Genomic DNA, 14550 nt, shown 5'->3' with positions numbered 1-14550 from the left:
AATCTAAACTATAACTAATTGTCGGAAATTGGTTTTTTAAGCCATACATATTGGATCCAATATAAAAAAAATTAAAGAAATGTAGTTAAAAAAAATTATGTCATTTCAAAATGGAAAACGAGTGCTTGGGAAAGTACTTGAAAGTCCTTGAATTTCATTTTGCAATGTCTGTGGGAACCCTGTAAAAAGAAGAATCTGTGATCTCAATGGTGATGGTCCGTCTCAAAGCCTCTACTGGATATGATAACAGATGTATCTGATGGTCAGATATGATAACAGATGTATCTGATGGTCAGATATGATAACAGATGTGTCTGGTGGTCAGATATGATAACAGATGTGTCTGATGGTCAGATATGATGACAGATGTGTCTGATGGTCAGATATGATGACAGATGTGTCTGGTGGTCAGATATGATAACAGATGTGTCTGGTGGTCAGATATGATAACAGATGTATCTGGTGGTCAGATATGATAACAGATGTGTCTGGTGGTCAGATATGATAACAGATGTGTCTGATGGTCAGATATGATGACGGATGTGTCTGGTGGTCAGATATGATAACAGATGTGTCTGGTGGTCAGATATGATAACAGATGTGTCTGATGGTCAGTCTCAACCCTCCCTCTTCTTACTGTATTTATTATGTACGTACAGTAGGCTCAACCTCATTTGAAAACGAGGCCTTCTCCTGTTGAAGTAGCGATTGATTGAATGAATGACTGAGAGCAGACGTGTATTTATGAGTCTGTCCGTGTCTCTCTGTCCTCGGCAGTCCTCCACACCGGCAAGCGCTTCTTCATCATCTGCCCCGTGGCTGAGACGCCCACGCCAGAGACCACGTCTTCATCATCACACACCTCCACGGCGAAGGGTACGCTACGTGCACGGAACACTGAGCGTGCACACACACACACACTAGGGCTGAGCCCAAACGTTCGGACCTTCGTTCGTTACATTGGCATTCGAATTCTAAATCAACATTCGAATTTTTTTCTTTTTTATAAAAGATTATAATAATATATATATATTTTTGTATGTGTCTATTCATTCTGTTTAACCCTTTCACTGCCACACGACAGAAGGTTAACCCTTTACTATCACACTACCGACGGTCACCGTTAGATTAGGCTACACTAATATTATAGTATTAAAACTGATTATAGTTATATTCATTAAAGAAAGTTGATTTAATAAAGAAAAAATTACTAATTTAATCAGATTAATCACTTTATTCAAATTGAGCATTTAGTTTGAGGATATTTAAAAAAAAATATATATATATATCAATAAATCGTCAGGGTTTTTCGAACGGACGTTCAAACCTTCATTTTTAATGATTAAAAAAATATCTTTTTTAATCATTAAAAATGAAGGTTTGAACGTCCGTTCGAAAAACCCTGACGAAGTTCGAAGCCCAAAAACAGGCTTCGGGGACAGCCCTAACACACACACACACACACACACACACACTCATAAAGGGTATCATTAACATGTCCACACACACATCATCAAACTCCCCTTGGGCAGTCTGACAAATACCAAAATGTTAGTAATGGGGGGTTTTGTTGTACTCTCTTTCCACTTGGCATGTGTGTGTTTTCTCCAGCGTTGAGGACATAACAGCCCGTGTCTCGCTCGCTGGTGATGCTGTGTGTGTGTGTGTGTGTGTGTGTGTGTGTGTGTGTGTGTGTGTGTGTGTGGCGGAGGGGGAGGGGTTGGTTACATAAGAGCACTGCTGCAGTCGGCAGCCATGAAGGGCAGGTTTTCCGCTCCAGCTGACGGGAGGCTGACGGGGGGAAGGCCGGTGGTGATGATGATGATGATGATGTAACACACGGGCGGCCCCTTTCTTCTCCTCCTGTTACATATGCTAAGCTGCTGAAGGTCAACGCTCTGTTCTGCTCCTAATTACCTCTCCTCCTCCTCCTCCTCATCTTCTTCTCTTCTTCAGCAGCAGAGTCCGAGAGGTCCGCCTCGCCCCCGGCCGCGCCTCCTGCTCCGCCCTCCAAAGTTCCCTCCTCCTCCGCTCCCCCGACGCAGCCTCAGGATGTGATCATGGGCCTGGCCCGGATGCAGCAGCCTCCGCCCAGCGCTGCCGCCCTGCCCGTTCCCACCTCCACCCCCGCCATCAGCCGCCTCGACTCCGAGTCGCGCATCTCGGTCGTCTCCATGGTGACGGACATGCCGTGTTGCACCGTGGCACCGCCCACTTCGCTGGACGTGAGCGACGGCTACACAACGGGAGCGGCCTCTCGGAAGGCCAGCAGTCCCACCGGAGACCCGCCTCCTCCGCCCGTGGTCCTGCAGCAGCCCCACGCCACCGTGCCCCTGCAGCCCGGGGGGACGGTGACCTCGCAGCCTCAGAGTCCCGCCCACCAGGGGCCAACACAGCAGCAGCAGGGGGCCGGGGGCCTGGGGGAGTCTGACGGAGAGGGGCCCCGCCGGGTGGAGTTTGTGGACCGCACCATCAAGACGCTGGACGAGCAGCTGAGGAACCTGCTGTACGCCGACCCCCAGGGCTCCGGCACAGAGGGGGGGCTCGGCTCGCCACAGGTGTCCGACGGCCAGGGCACCGAGGGGGGCCCGCCCTGGACCACCGGGGGGGAGCTGCTGGTACGAGCATGTAGATGGATGTGTGTGTGCGCTTTTAACCCTTTCACTACCACGCTACCAAATGGTTAACCCTTTCCCCCCTGCGACAATACAGAGGGTTAACCCTTTCACTGCCACACGACAAAGGGTTAGCCCTTTCGCAACCACACTACAGAAGGTTAACCCTTTCACTGCCACACGACAAAGGGTTAACCCTTTCACTACCACACTACAGACGGTTAACCTAACCTTCTGAAGTGTGGTAGTGAAAGGTTAGCCGTCTGTAGTGTGGTAGTGAAAGGTTAGCTGTCTGTGTGGTAGTGAAAGGGTTAACCTTCTGTAGTGTGGTAGTGAAAGGTTAACCTTCTGAAGTGTGGTAGTGAAAGGTTAACCTTCTGAAGTGTGGTAGTGAAAGGTTAACCTTCTGTAGTGTGGTAGTGAAAGGTTAACCTTCTGTAGTGTGGTAGTGAAAGGTTAACCTTCTGTAGTGTGGTAGTGAAAGGTTAACCTTCTGTAGTGTGGTAGTGAAAGGGTTAACCTTCTGTAGTGTGGTAGTGAAAGGTTAACCTTCTGTAGTGTGGTAGTGAAAGGTTAACCTTCTGTAGTGTGGTAGTGAAAGGGTTAACCTTCTGTAGTGTGGTAGTGAAAGGTTAACCTTCTGTAGTGTGGTAGTGAAAGGTTAACCTTCTGAAGTGTGGTAGTGAAGGGTTAACCTTCTGAAGTGTGGTAGTGAAAGGTTAACCTTCTGTAGTGTGGTAGTGAAAGGTTAACCTTCTGAAGTGTGGTAGTGAAGGGTTAACCGTCTGTAGTGTGGTAGTGAAAGGTTAACCTTCTGTAGTGTGGTTGTGAAAGGTTAACCTTCTGAAGTGTGGTAGTGAAAGGTTAACCTTCTGTAGTGTGGTAGTGAAAGGTTAACCGTCTGTAGTGTGGTAGTGAAAGGTTAACCGTCTGTAGTGTGGTAGTGAAAGGTTAACCGTCTGTAGTGTGGTAGTGAAAGTGTTAACCTTCTGTAGTGTGGTAGTGAAAGGTTAACCTTCTGTAGTGTGGTAGTGAAAGGTTAACCGTCTGTAGTCTGGTAGTGAAAGGTTAACCGTCTGTAGTGTGGTAGTGAAAGTGTTAACCTTCTGTAGTGTGGTAGTGAAAGGTTAACCTTCTGAAGTGTGGTAGTGAAAGGTTAACCTTCTGTAGTGTGGTAGTGAAAGGTTAACCTTCTGTAGTGTGGTAGTGAAAGGTTAACCTTCTGTAGTGTGGTAGTGAAAGGGTTAACCTTCTGTAGTGTGGTAGTGAAAGGTTAACCGTCTGTAGTGTGGTAGTGAAAGGTTAACCTTCTGTAGTGTGGTAGTGAAAGGTTAACCTTCTGTAGTGTGGTAGTGAAAGGTTAACCGTCTGTAGTGTGGTAGTGAAAGGTTAACCTTCTGAAGTGTGGTAGTGAAAGGTTAACCTTCTGTAGTGTGATAGTGAAAGGGTTAACCTTCTGTAGTGTGGTAGTGAAAGGTTAACCTTCTGAAGTGTGGTAGTGAAAGGTTAGCCGTCTGTAGTGTGGTAGTGAAATGTTAACCTTCTGAAGTGTGGTAGTGAAAGGTTAACCGTCTGTAGTGTGGTAGTGAAAGGGTTAACCTTCTGTAGTGTGGTAGGGAAAGGGTTAAGGCGGTGCTATTGAATCTGTTCCCTGCAATGAGTTATTGATTTGGCCATTGATTGTAATCGGCGAGACTAAATGCTGTGTTTAGGAGAAGAAACCGCCGCTATCTGACAGGTGCTTCGTCCTGACCTGCTTCGCTGGCGGCTTGGTATCTCACCCTCTGCGTGTGTGTATGTGTGTGTACGTATACAATATGTATACGTGTTCTCTTAAAAATAAGGTGGGCCAGACTTGTTGAGGCAGAGCTGAGGTCGGGAGAGGATAATGGCTAGTCTGGAAACACTATCTGATTTACTCTTGGGAGCATTCATCTTGACATGAACCCCACACCCTCATCTCTCTCTCTTTCTTTCTTTCCCTACCCCCCCTTCTCTCTCTCTCTCTTTCTTTCCCTCTCTCTTTCCCTACCCCACCACACCCTCCTCTCTCTTTCTTTCTTTCTTTCTTTCTTTCCCCCCCCTATTTCTCTCTCTTTCTTTCCCTCTCTCTTTCCCTACCCCCCTCACCTCTCTCTCTTTCTTTCCCTCCCTCTCTTTCCCTACCCCCCCACTCTCTCTCTCTCTCTCTCTCTCTCTCTCTCTCTCTCTCTCTCTCCATCTCTCTCTCTCTCTCTCTCTCTGCCTCAGCCTCAGATTCCTGAGCGCACAGATAGCGTGAGTGACTCCACAGCGCCAGGTAAGTAGCAGAGCGTAGAAAACCATTCATTAAAAAACAAAAAAGCAAAGTGATTGCTATGTGTGTGTGTGTGTGTGTGACACGAGTGTTTGCTGTGTGTGTACGACACAAGTGATTGCTGTGTGTGTGTACGACACGAGTGATTGCTGTGTGTGTGTACGACACGAGTGATTGACAGGATCTCTCCCCCCCCCCCCCCCCCCCCCTAGCCTCCAGGCTGCTGAGAGACCTGGCGAGTGGTTCCAGTCCACATGGCAGCAAGAGCCGCTTCCAAGTAAGACCCTGCTCTCATGACACTCTCAAATTGCCTTACTGTTCATTTCCTCAACCCAGAGAAACTAGATTTGATCCACATTTATTACATTATACGAGCCCTGACTCCTGGCATGGCCCTGTGTGTCCTTGTCCTCCACAGAAATTGCTTGTATTTGTAACCAAATCTCCCATCATTATGATTCGGTTATAAACACTGTTCCCTCTTCCCCCCCCCCCCCCCCCCCCCCCCCCCCCCAGATCGTCCCCACTCCCCCGCATGTGATCTGCCGCTTGGAGAGGGGCAGGAAGGGAAGCCACAGCACCTGCAGCTCCACGGCGCCCTCCAGTGGCTCCGGGGGGTCTGTCCCGGGCCAGAGGGCGCAGCAGCAGCAGCAGGCCTGCGTGGCCGTGGGCCGCTTCTCCGTGAGCACCGCGGCCGAGGAGGAGAGCCCCAGACCCCACTGCAGCCACCGCTACTCCGCCCCTCCGGACCTCTACCGGGACGCCCCCCCCTCCGCCTCCAGCCCCGACGCCACCCCCTCTCGCCTGCCCCGGGCGCAGACCCTCGACGCCCCCATCCACCAGCACCACCACCTCTGCGTCTGCTCCGACTCGGGAGACGAGGACGAGGAGGAGGACGGCGGAGACGGCGGCGTGTCCCCCGCCCACCGCCCGACCCCCCACCCCCCCGGCCACCGCGCCCCCTCGGAGCACAGCGGGAGCGACCTGATGAAGAGGGCGGTGGCCTTCCTCCGGCGGTCGGGCCGAAGCGGCGGCGTGCAGAGCGAGTCGCCGAGCCGGCAGCAGCAGCAGCCCGTGACGGTGAACGGTCACGGCCCCTCGCCGCCGGGGGGACACGCCCACTCCTCGCAGGCCTACGTCAGCAGCGACAACGACTCGGAGTTCGAGGACGCGGACATGAAGAAGGAGCTGCAGAAGCTGAGGGAAAAGTACGAGAGTTCCTTCACATAATGTGTACCGTGTGTTACCTTGAGGGCCCTCGGAGGCCTCTGTGTACTGTGTGTTACCTTGAGGGCCCTCGGAGGCCTCTGTGTACTGTGTTACGTTGAGGGCCCTCGGAGGCCTCTGTGTACTGTGTGTTACCTTGAGGGCCCTCGGAGGCCTCTGTGTACCGTGTGTTACCTTGAGGGCCCCTCTGTGTACCGTGTGTTACCTTGAGGGCCCTCGGAGGCCTCTGCCACTTACGGCACGACCTCCTATTGACAGACATGAATCGGTGTGTGGGGCCATAAAAACCACACAGAGGTTTAACAGCCAGTCGTGACCTTTTCTAGGATTCCTATACGAGCCAATATAAAATGACAGCTATTTTTACTAGCATGTGCTCATAACTCCCGCTCCTCTCTCCCTCCCTCCCCCTCAGACACTTGAAGGAGATCTCGGAGCTGCAGGTGTTCCAGAGGAGCGAGATCGAGCGCCTGTACAACGGGCTGGGCAAGACGCTGCCGCCCAGCGTGGGTCTGCTCCACGCGGCGCCCCCTGGCCGGAGGCGCAGGGCCAGCAAGCACAAGCTGAAGGCCGGCAAGCTGCTCAACCCCACGGTGCAGCAGCTGAAGAACAACCTGAACGCCGCCAGCGGGGAGACCAAAGGTGTGTGTGTGTGTGTGTGTGTGTGTGTGTGTGTGTGTGTGTGTGTGTGTGTGTGTGTGTGTGTGTGTGTGTGTGTGTGTGTGTGTGTGTGTGTGTGTGTGTGTGTGTGTGTGTGTGTGTGTGTGTGTGTGTGTGTGTGTGTGTGTGTGTGTGTGTGTGTGTGTGTGTGTGTGTGTGTGTGTGTGTGTGTGTGTGTGTGTGTGTGTGTGTGTGTGTGTGTGTGTGTGTGTGTGTGTGTGTGTGAGGAAGAGCTTTTAAGGATGGATGCCAAAGGCCTAATAAAGACGGTATAGAAATGGAGAATATTATTTATGTTTCGGAGAACATTAAAACGGGGTTCGTACAAGGTCCTTGAAGTGCTTAAAGTGCTTGATTTTTTACTCAAAATGTACCTGGAATGCCTTGAAAACAGCAAATTTTTTTTACAATGTGCTTACAAATTCCTTGAAATTAAAATCAACCATTTGCGTTGAAAGTTTTCTTCATCCATGATAAAATTGTTCTGAATCAATCAATTTCTTTTTTAATTTAAATTTTTTTATACCGGTATATAAAAACGCCATTTAAAAGTGAAATGTATCCTTTTTGAGTGCCACGCCGGGTTTTCCTTTTTACCCCCTTGATGCCACCATCCACTTCAATGTTAACGTTAATATCGCCTAATCTATGTTTTAAATTATGGCTATGTGTCTAATCTGCCCGTCGCTTATCAAAGACTATTTTCCAGTCAGTGCTGTCAAGGCAGATTGGTTTTTTATCGCGTCATTTCCGTTTCAGATCATTTAGAAAAGCACCCGTTTTGAGATAAAAAACAGCCCATTCTGGACCATTCTATGAAAATCGTCTTTTACTGGAATATTCCACAACGTTGATATTCGTCGGCCTTTTTATGAATAGTTTTCAAATAAACGCTAGATGATCAATATTATACGTGCACGCAAGCACATTCGGGCCGCGCACGGATAATCGCCGCGTTGATTTCCTCTTGGACTTTTACAGTGAAACCGAAAGAGCCCATTTCACAAAACAGCTTATAACTTCATCAAAATTAGTCTGATTATCCTAACACTGATAACATAGATTCCTTACCTGACATCAGATGGTATCCAACTGGTATATTCCAATTCCTGATCACCATTCGAAAAAATCGATAAGTGTATAGATCCAACGCGATACAGTAGAACTCCATGATCAGCGGGGCTCAGAGGCTCCAGAATGAACTGTGGTAACCCCGGCTGGATCAGTGGACTGGAAAATGTGGAGTACCGGATTTTTTTCCCCATCCATTTTCATTGAGTCCATTCCAAAATCCCTTATGTCATCTGGGAGACTATAGGGGGCGCTTTTTTCCACATATGATCGCCGGCGGTGCTCGTGTATACTCGGGTAGGCTCGCGTGATGCAATATGATTTCAGATCGCTAAAAAAATATATATATAAAAATTCAGAGAAATCTCGTGAGTGGCTTTCAACCACATAAAAATAAACCCGAGATATCTCGTGTGTGGCAGTTAAAGTGTTAAAATGCCCTTTTAAAATGAAAAATAGTGCTTAGAAAAGTACTTGATAGTCCTTGAATTTCATTTAGCAATGTCTGTGGGAACCCTGATTCAAATATAATTCTTCAATTGTTACTAGAAGAGGAGCCTCAGATGGTGAAACACGTTGGTCACTCTCACTACCCGGTTAGCCCTCGGACCCAGCTAGCACACTATGCTAGTATCACTCTCACTACCCGGTTAGCCCTCGGACCCAGCTAGCACACTATGCTAGTATCACTCTCACTATCCGGTTAGCCCTCGGACCCAGCTAGCACACTATGCTAGTATCACTCTCACTACCCGGTTAGCCCTCGGACCCAGCTAGCACACTATGCTAGTATCACTCTCACTACCCGGTTAGCCCTCGGACCCAGCTAGCACACTATGCTAGTATCACTCTCACTACCCGGTTAGCCCTCGGACCCAGCTAGCACACTATGCTAGTATCACTCTCACTATCCGGTTAGCCCTCGGACCCAGCTAGCACACTATGCTAGTATCACTCTCACTCCCCGGTTAGCCCTCGGACCCAGCTAGCACACTATGCTAGCATCACTCTCACTATCCGGTTAGCCCTCGGACCCAGCTAGCACACTATGCTAGTATCACTCTCACTACCCGGTTAGCCCTCGGACCCAGCTAGCACACTATGCTAGCATCACTCTCACTATCCGGTTAGCCCTCGGACCCAGCTAGCACACTATGCTAGCATCACTCTCACTATCCGGTTAGCCCTCGGACCCAGCTAGCACACTATGCTAGTATCACTCTCACTATCCGGTTAGCCCTCGGACCCAGCTAGCACACTATGCTAGTATCACTCTCACTACCCGGTTAGCCCTCGGACCCAGCTAGCACACTATGCTAGCATCACTCTCACTACCCGGTTAGCCCTCGGACCCAGCCAGCACACTATGCTAGCATCACTCTCACTACCCGGTTAGCCCTCGGACCCAGCTAGCACACTATGCTAGCATCACTCTCACTACCCGGTTAGCCCTCGGACCCAGCCAGCACACTATGCTAGCATCACTCTCACTACCCGGTTAGCCCTCGGACCCAGCTAGCACACTATGCTAGTATCACTCTCACTATCCGGTTAGCCCTCGGACCCAGCCAGCACACTATGCTAGTACCTTGGTACTTATTATGGACAATATGGAGACAAAGATGTTATACAAAGCCAAATAGCAGAGCAAATAATACCAACGGCTTGCTAGCATTCGCTAACTTAACAGCCGCCATATTTGTATAACTGAGCTTTATACATGCGCACTTTGTCACATATTTGATTTGATTTGATTTCGAACATGTAAATACAAACAATATAAAACAAAAACAAAAAAGAGAGAACATAACTCAATTTACATGTTCCAAAAGGAGTAGGAAGAAGTATACACTTATTTAATCCTACCCCTTTTCCACTACTCAAAATTAATGCACTAATTTAAAACCGTACAGGTTTTACATACGTGTGCATATCAGGAACAGGAGGGGCTAATGGGGGGGGGGGGGATGTGCCAATCACCATGGCAACAGGGGAGAAACGGTGTTGGATCCTGATGACTATGTGGGGAAGAGAGTGATTCAGACGGTGGTTCATCCTTCCCCTCCTGTGTGTTGCACGTCAAGGTGAGAGCGCGCCCAGCTCCTCTGGTTCCCCGGCCAAGAGCTCGGTTCTGTCGGACGGCTCTGCCCGCTCCAGCAGCAGCACCAGCTCCAGCACGCTGCCCGGCGCCGCCCCCCCGGAGCTGGTCCAGACCCAGCAGCCCTGCTCCCTCAAGGGCTCCTTCTCCTCCGACAACATCTACACCGGCCAGCACAGTGACGGCACGGCCCCCCAGGCACCTGGCCAAGGTACACATGTGCACACACACACACACACACACACACACACACACATATATATACACCTACCCACACACACACACACACACACACATATATATACACCTACCCACACACACACACACACACACACACATATATATACACCTACCCACACACACACACACACATATATATACACCTACCCACACACACACACACATATATATATACACCTACCCACACACACACACACACACACACACACACACACACACATATATATACACCTACCCACACACACACACACACATATATATACACCTACCCACACACACACACACACATATATATACACCTACCCACACACACACACACACACACACACACACACACACACATATATATACACCTACCCACACACACACACACACATATATATACACCTACCCACACACACACACACACACATATATATACACCTACCCACACACACACACACATATATATATACACCTACCCACACACACACACACATATATATATACACCTACCCACACACACACACACATATATATATACACCTACCCACACACACACACACATATATATATACACCTACCCACACACACACACACATATATATATACACCTACCCACACACACACACACATATATATATACACCTACCCACACACACACACACATATATATATACACCTACCCACACACACACACACACACACACATATATATACACCTACCCACACACACACACACACACACACACACACACACACACATATATATACACCTACCCACACACACACACACACCTACACACACACACACACACACACACACACACACACATATATATACACCTACCCACACACACACACACACACATATATATACACCTACCCACACACACACACACACACATATATATACACCTACCCACACACACACACACACACATATATATACACCTACCCACACACACACACATAGATATACACACACATATACCGTAATTCCTCTAATAGTAACCCCGGCTTGTATTTGTTTCAACTGTAGCGGGTACCAGGCTTGTATTAGGAGGAGGCCTGTATAAGAGAGAGGCCTATATTTCAAATTTTCAAACGGATCATAATGAATAAATCAACATTTTGTGTCAGTTTGAACCCAGTAAAATGTACTGGGTTCATTTATTGAAACCAAGTACTGTATGAAATAGTAAACAGTGCAATTACAGGTGGTCACTGGTCATTTCAACGTTTTCAAAGTGAAATCAAGTAACTAGCTCAGTATGCAGCTCAGTATATTAGTAACCCGGCTTGTATTAGGAGGCCGGCTTATAATTGCTTAGCTCAAGAGCGCACCCGGCCATTAATAGAGACCCGGCTTGTATTTGAGACCCGGTTACTATTAGAGGAATTACGGTACATACATACATACATACATACATACATACATACATACATACATACATACATACATACATACATACATACATACATACATACATACATACATACATACATACATACATACATACATACATACATACATACATACATACATACATACATACATACATACATACATACATACATACATACATACATACATACATACATACATACACCCACCCACCCACACACATATATACACATACGTACACATACACACACACACACGTGGAGTATATCATGGAAGGCAGTTGACCGTTTTCCTTTAGTTTTTATTGTTTATTTTAATTCACTAAAATGTTTCTAGTTGACTATAATAAACTTGACACATATATTATCCACTGGCGTAACCATTTTGTAAGCGGTCGTTAAAGGAGCGCAACTATCGAGGATTCTAGACAAATATATATAACTTTGTATTTACCAAACATTTCATATCTCTAACCTCCACTCTCTGTGGTTCTAACAAAGCTTGTAACTCACGTTAGCCTTAGATTCCAGATTGTTTATTGTCATGTGCACAGTTAAAGGATAACTCCACTATTTTGGGAAATTAGCTTATTTAACATCTTCCCTGGAGTTAGACAAGAAGATACATACCTTTTTTGTCTCTGTGCGTGCATTTTAGCTTTGGGAATAGATGCTCCGTTAGCATAGCTTAGCTTCATCACTGGAAGTGAGGCAGGACAGTAGCCTTACAGTGCCTTACAGTGTATTGCAAGGTCTGACATTGACCAAACTTGATATGCATGACCTTGGTGGGCTCTAGGTCAACTCCTGAAAAGGGGGTCAATGTCAGACTTTGCAATCAAAAGTTAGGGGGCTAATAACCCTTGCCATAATTTCAGTGCGCCCCTAACTTTTGATTGCAAGGTCTGACATTGACCCCCTTTTCAGGAGTTGACCTAGAGCCCACCAAGGTCATGCATATCAAGTTTGGTCAATGTCAGACCTTGCAATACACTGTAAGGCACTGTAAGGCTACTGTCCTGCCTCACTTCCAGTGATGAAGCTAAGCTATGCTAACAGAGCATCTATTCCCAAAGCTAAAATGCACGCACAGAGACAAAAAAGGTATGTATCTTCTTGTCTAACTCCAGGGAAGATGTTAAATAAGCTAATTTCCCAAAATAGTGGAGTTATCCTTTAAACAGTACAGTTTGCCATACAATGAAAATCTTACTTTGCTAGTCTGCGCTTCACACAAAATATACTAAACTAAAACATATTTAAATACAAGCGAGTGCTAGAAAATAAGGTAAAAATAGATAAATATAATATATACAAGGCACAGTTATAATACTAACTTGATTTCTAACACAATGCTAATAGGACACCCTTATCCTAAGTACCTTACCATAGATATCTAGTAAGGGTGTTCCCAATAGGAAGAAAAAAACATTTGCAACTAACTAACCAACTAACTTCTGCGGTGTTGCTGCCGTACTCTGCCCGTTGAGCTACACAGGATATTGCTCAAACACGTGGTCTTTGAGATGTAAATAGTCGTCTTAAAAAATTTAAATAAAAGTTTGTTTGTATATTGGGATACGTCAGGCACACACATTTGTATGTAGGTTAAAATAAGATATTCCTTTATTGATCCCCTTGGGGAAATTCAGGCATGATAGCAGCATGGGGGAGGGGGGAGAAGGGAGGTACAGGTAGTAAAAAAGCAGTGTAAACAATATAACAAATCAATATAATTAACTAACTCTGGACATGTGCATATGGGCAACAAGGTGCGAGATGAGGGTATGTATGCCCTCTCAGTTATATTTGCCCTACAATAAATATAGTTACAATATATAATCAACCATTATCTGAAATTTCAAAAAAAATCAATAAATAAATATAATAATAATTTATAATAATTTAGGACCTGCTCCGAGGTCATCAATTGGCACACATGCGATGCATATCTAACCCTAACTAACCTTACTGTCATGCACTTGTCCTAATAAACTAACCTACACTGTAGCACTCAACACTCTGATGAACATTGTTACTCAGCTGATAGAGTTGTGCCCTTCCTGATGACTTGTCGTACAGAACTTGTAAGTCGCTTTGGATAAAAGCGTCAGCTAAATGACTAAATGTAAATGTGAAATGTATAATCTAATTATCCAATCATCTAAATCTAATCTATTATATAATCTAACGAAATGCTAAAATGCTAAATATATGCAATATATAATCTAAATCTAATATATAATCTAAAAATGCTAAAATGCTAAATATATGATCTGATGAAGTATACAGTATTCACATAAGGTTATATCAGGTCCGTAGCATCTGTTGGATCGGGGGGCGGGTCGCACTCGCTGTGGCTTTAGTACATAGTCAGAGTCAGAGTTTTTATTTTCCATGTATGGACGAATCCACATTGGAACAGGTACAGAGCAACACTGTCTAATCTAACAACTAATCCAATACAGGAGCAGAGTAGAAACAGTACAAAAAATTACAAAAAAAACACAGTATAAAAGGACAAATGCTAAGGTTGCATATCATAGTAAAGTGCATAATGCATAGAGGCAAAATTTACAGTAAAAGTGCATATAATCAAAGTGTGTGATGCACAGACACACAGAAACAGCACTTCCACAACCGGACTAATAACACACCAAAATAAAATAGGATAATATACAAATCTAGCCTTTGGAGTTATTCAGGCTGCGCACAGCACTGGGGAAGAAACTCTTAGTAAACCGAGAGGTAGAGCATGCTAGTATTGAACAATGTGTTCTCTCCTGGTTTGTATCCTTTAAAAGCTAGTGCTTTTTAACGTCCCCATGAAACAGCTAGCAGAATGATATTTGATTCCACATATTTATGCATTTCTTGTAAAAACAGGAAGCTAGGGAGGGACTTGCCGTTGATATTGATTGGCGTTTATAGTAGCCAATAGTGCTGAATGTGCATTA

General features: G+C 46.1%; 1 protein-coding gene across 1 annotated transcript in view; it reads left to right on the top strand.

Moving 5' to 3' along the window:
* LOC311244205 (serine/threonine-protein kinase WNK2) overlaps nt 1-14550 on the top strand; it is a 143095-nt gene that overhangs the window by 120423 nt on the left and 8122 nt on the right. Inside the window, exons 22-28 of the mRNA XM_084333612.1 lie at nt 778-876; nt 1957-2618; nt 4866-4914; nt 5124-5188; nt 5428-6119; nt 6554-6780; nt 9954-10178. Of these exons, the coding sequence (XP_084189738.1) occupies nt 778-876; nt 1957-2618; nt 4866-4914; nt 5124-5188; nt 5428-6119; nt 6554-6780; nt 9954-10178 (2019 nt within the window). The remainder of the gene's footprint in view (nt 1-777; nt 877-1956; nt 2619-4865; nt 4915-5123; nt 5189-5427; nt 6120-6553; nt 6781-9953; nt 10179-14550) is intronic.

Source organism: Notolepis coatsorum (assembly GCF_963971535.1).
Source record: "Notolepis coatsorum genome assembly, chromosome: 17".
Lineage (NCBI taxonomy): Eukaryota > Metazoa > Chordata > Actinopteri > Aulopiformes > Paralepididae > Notolepis > Notolepis coatsorum.
The sequence above is the reverse complement of the archived record's forward strand: the minus strand, read 5'-3'. Positions and strand labels throughout refer to the sequence as shown.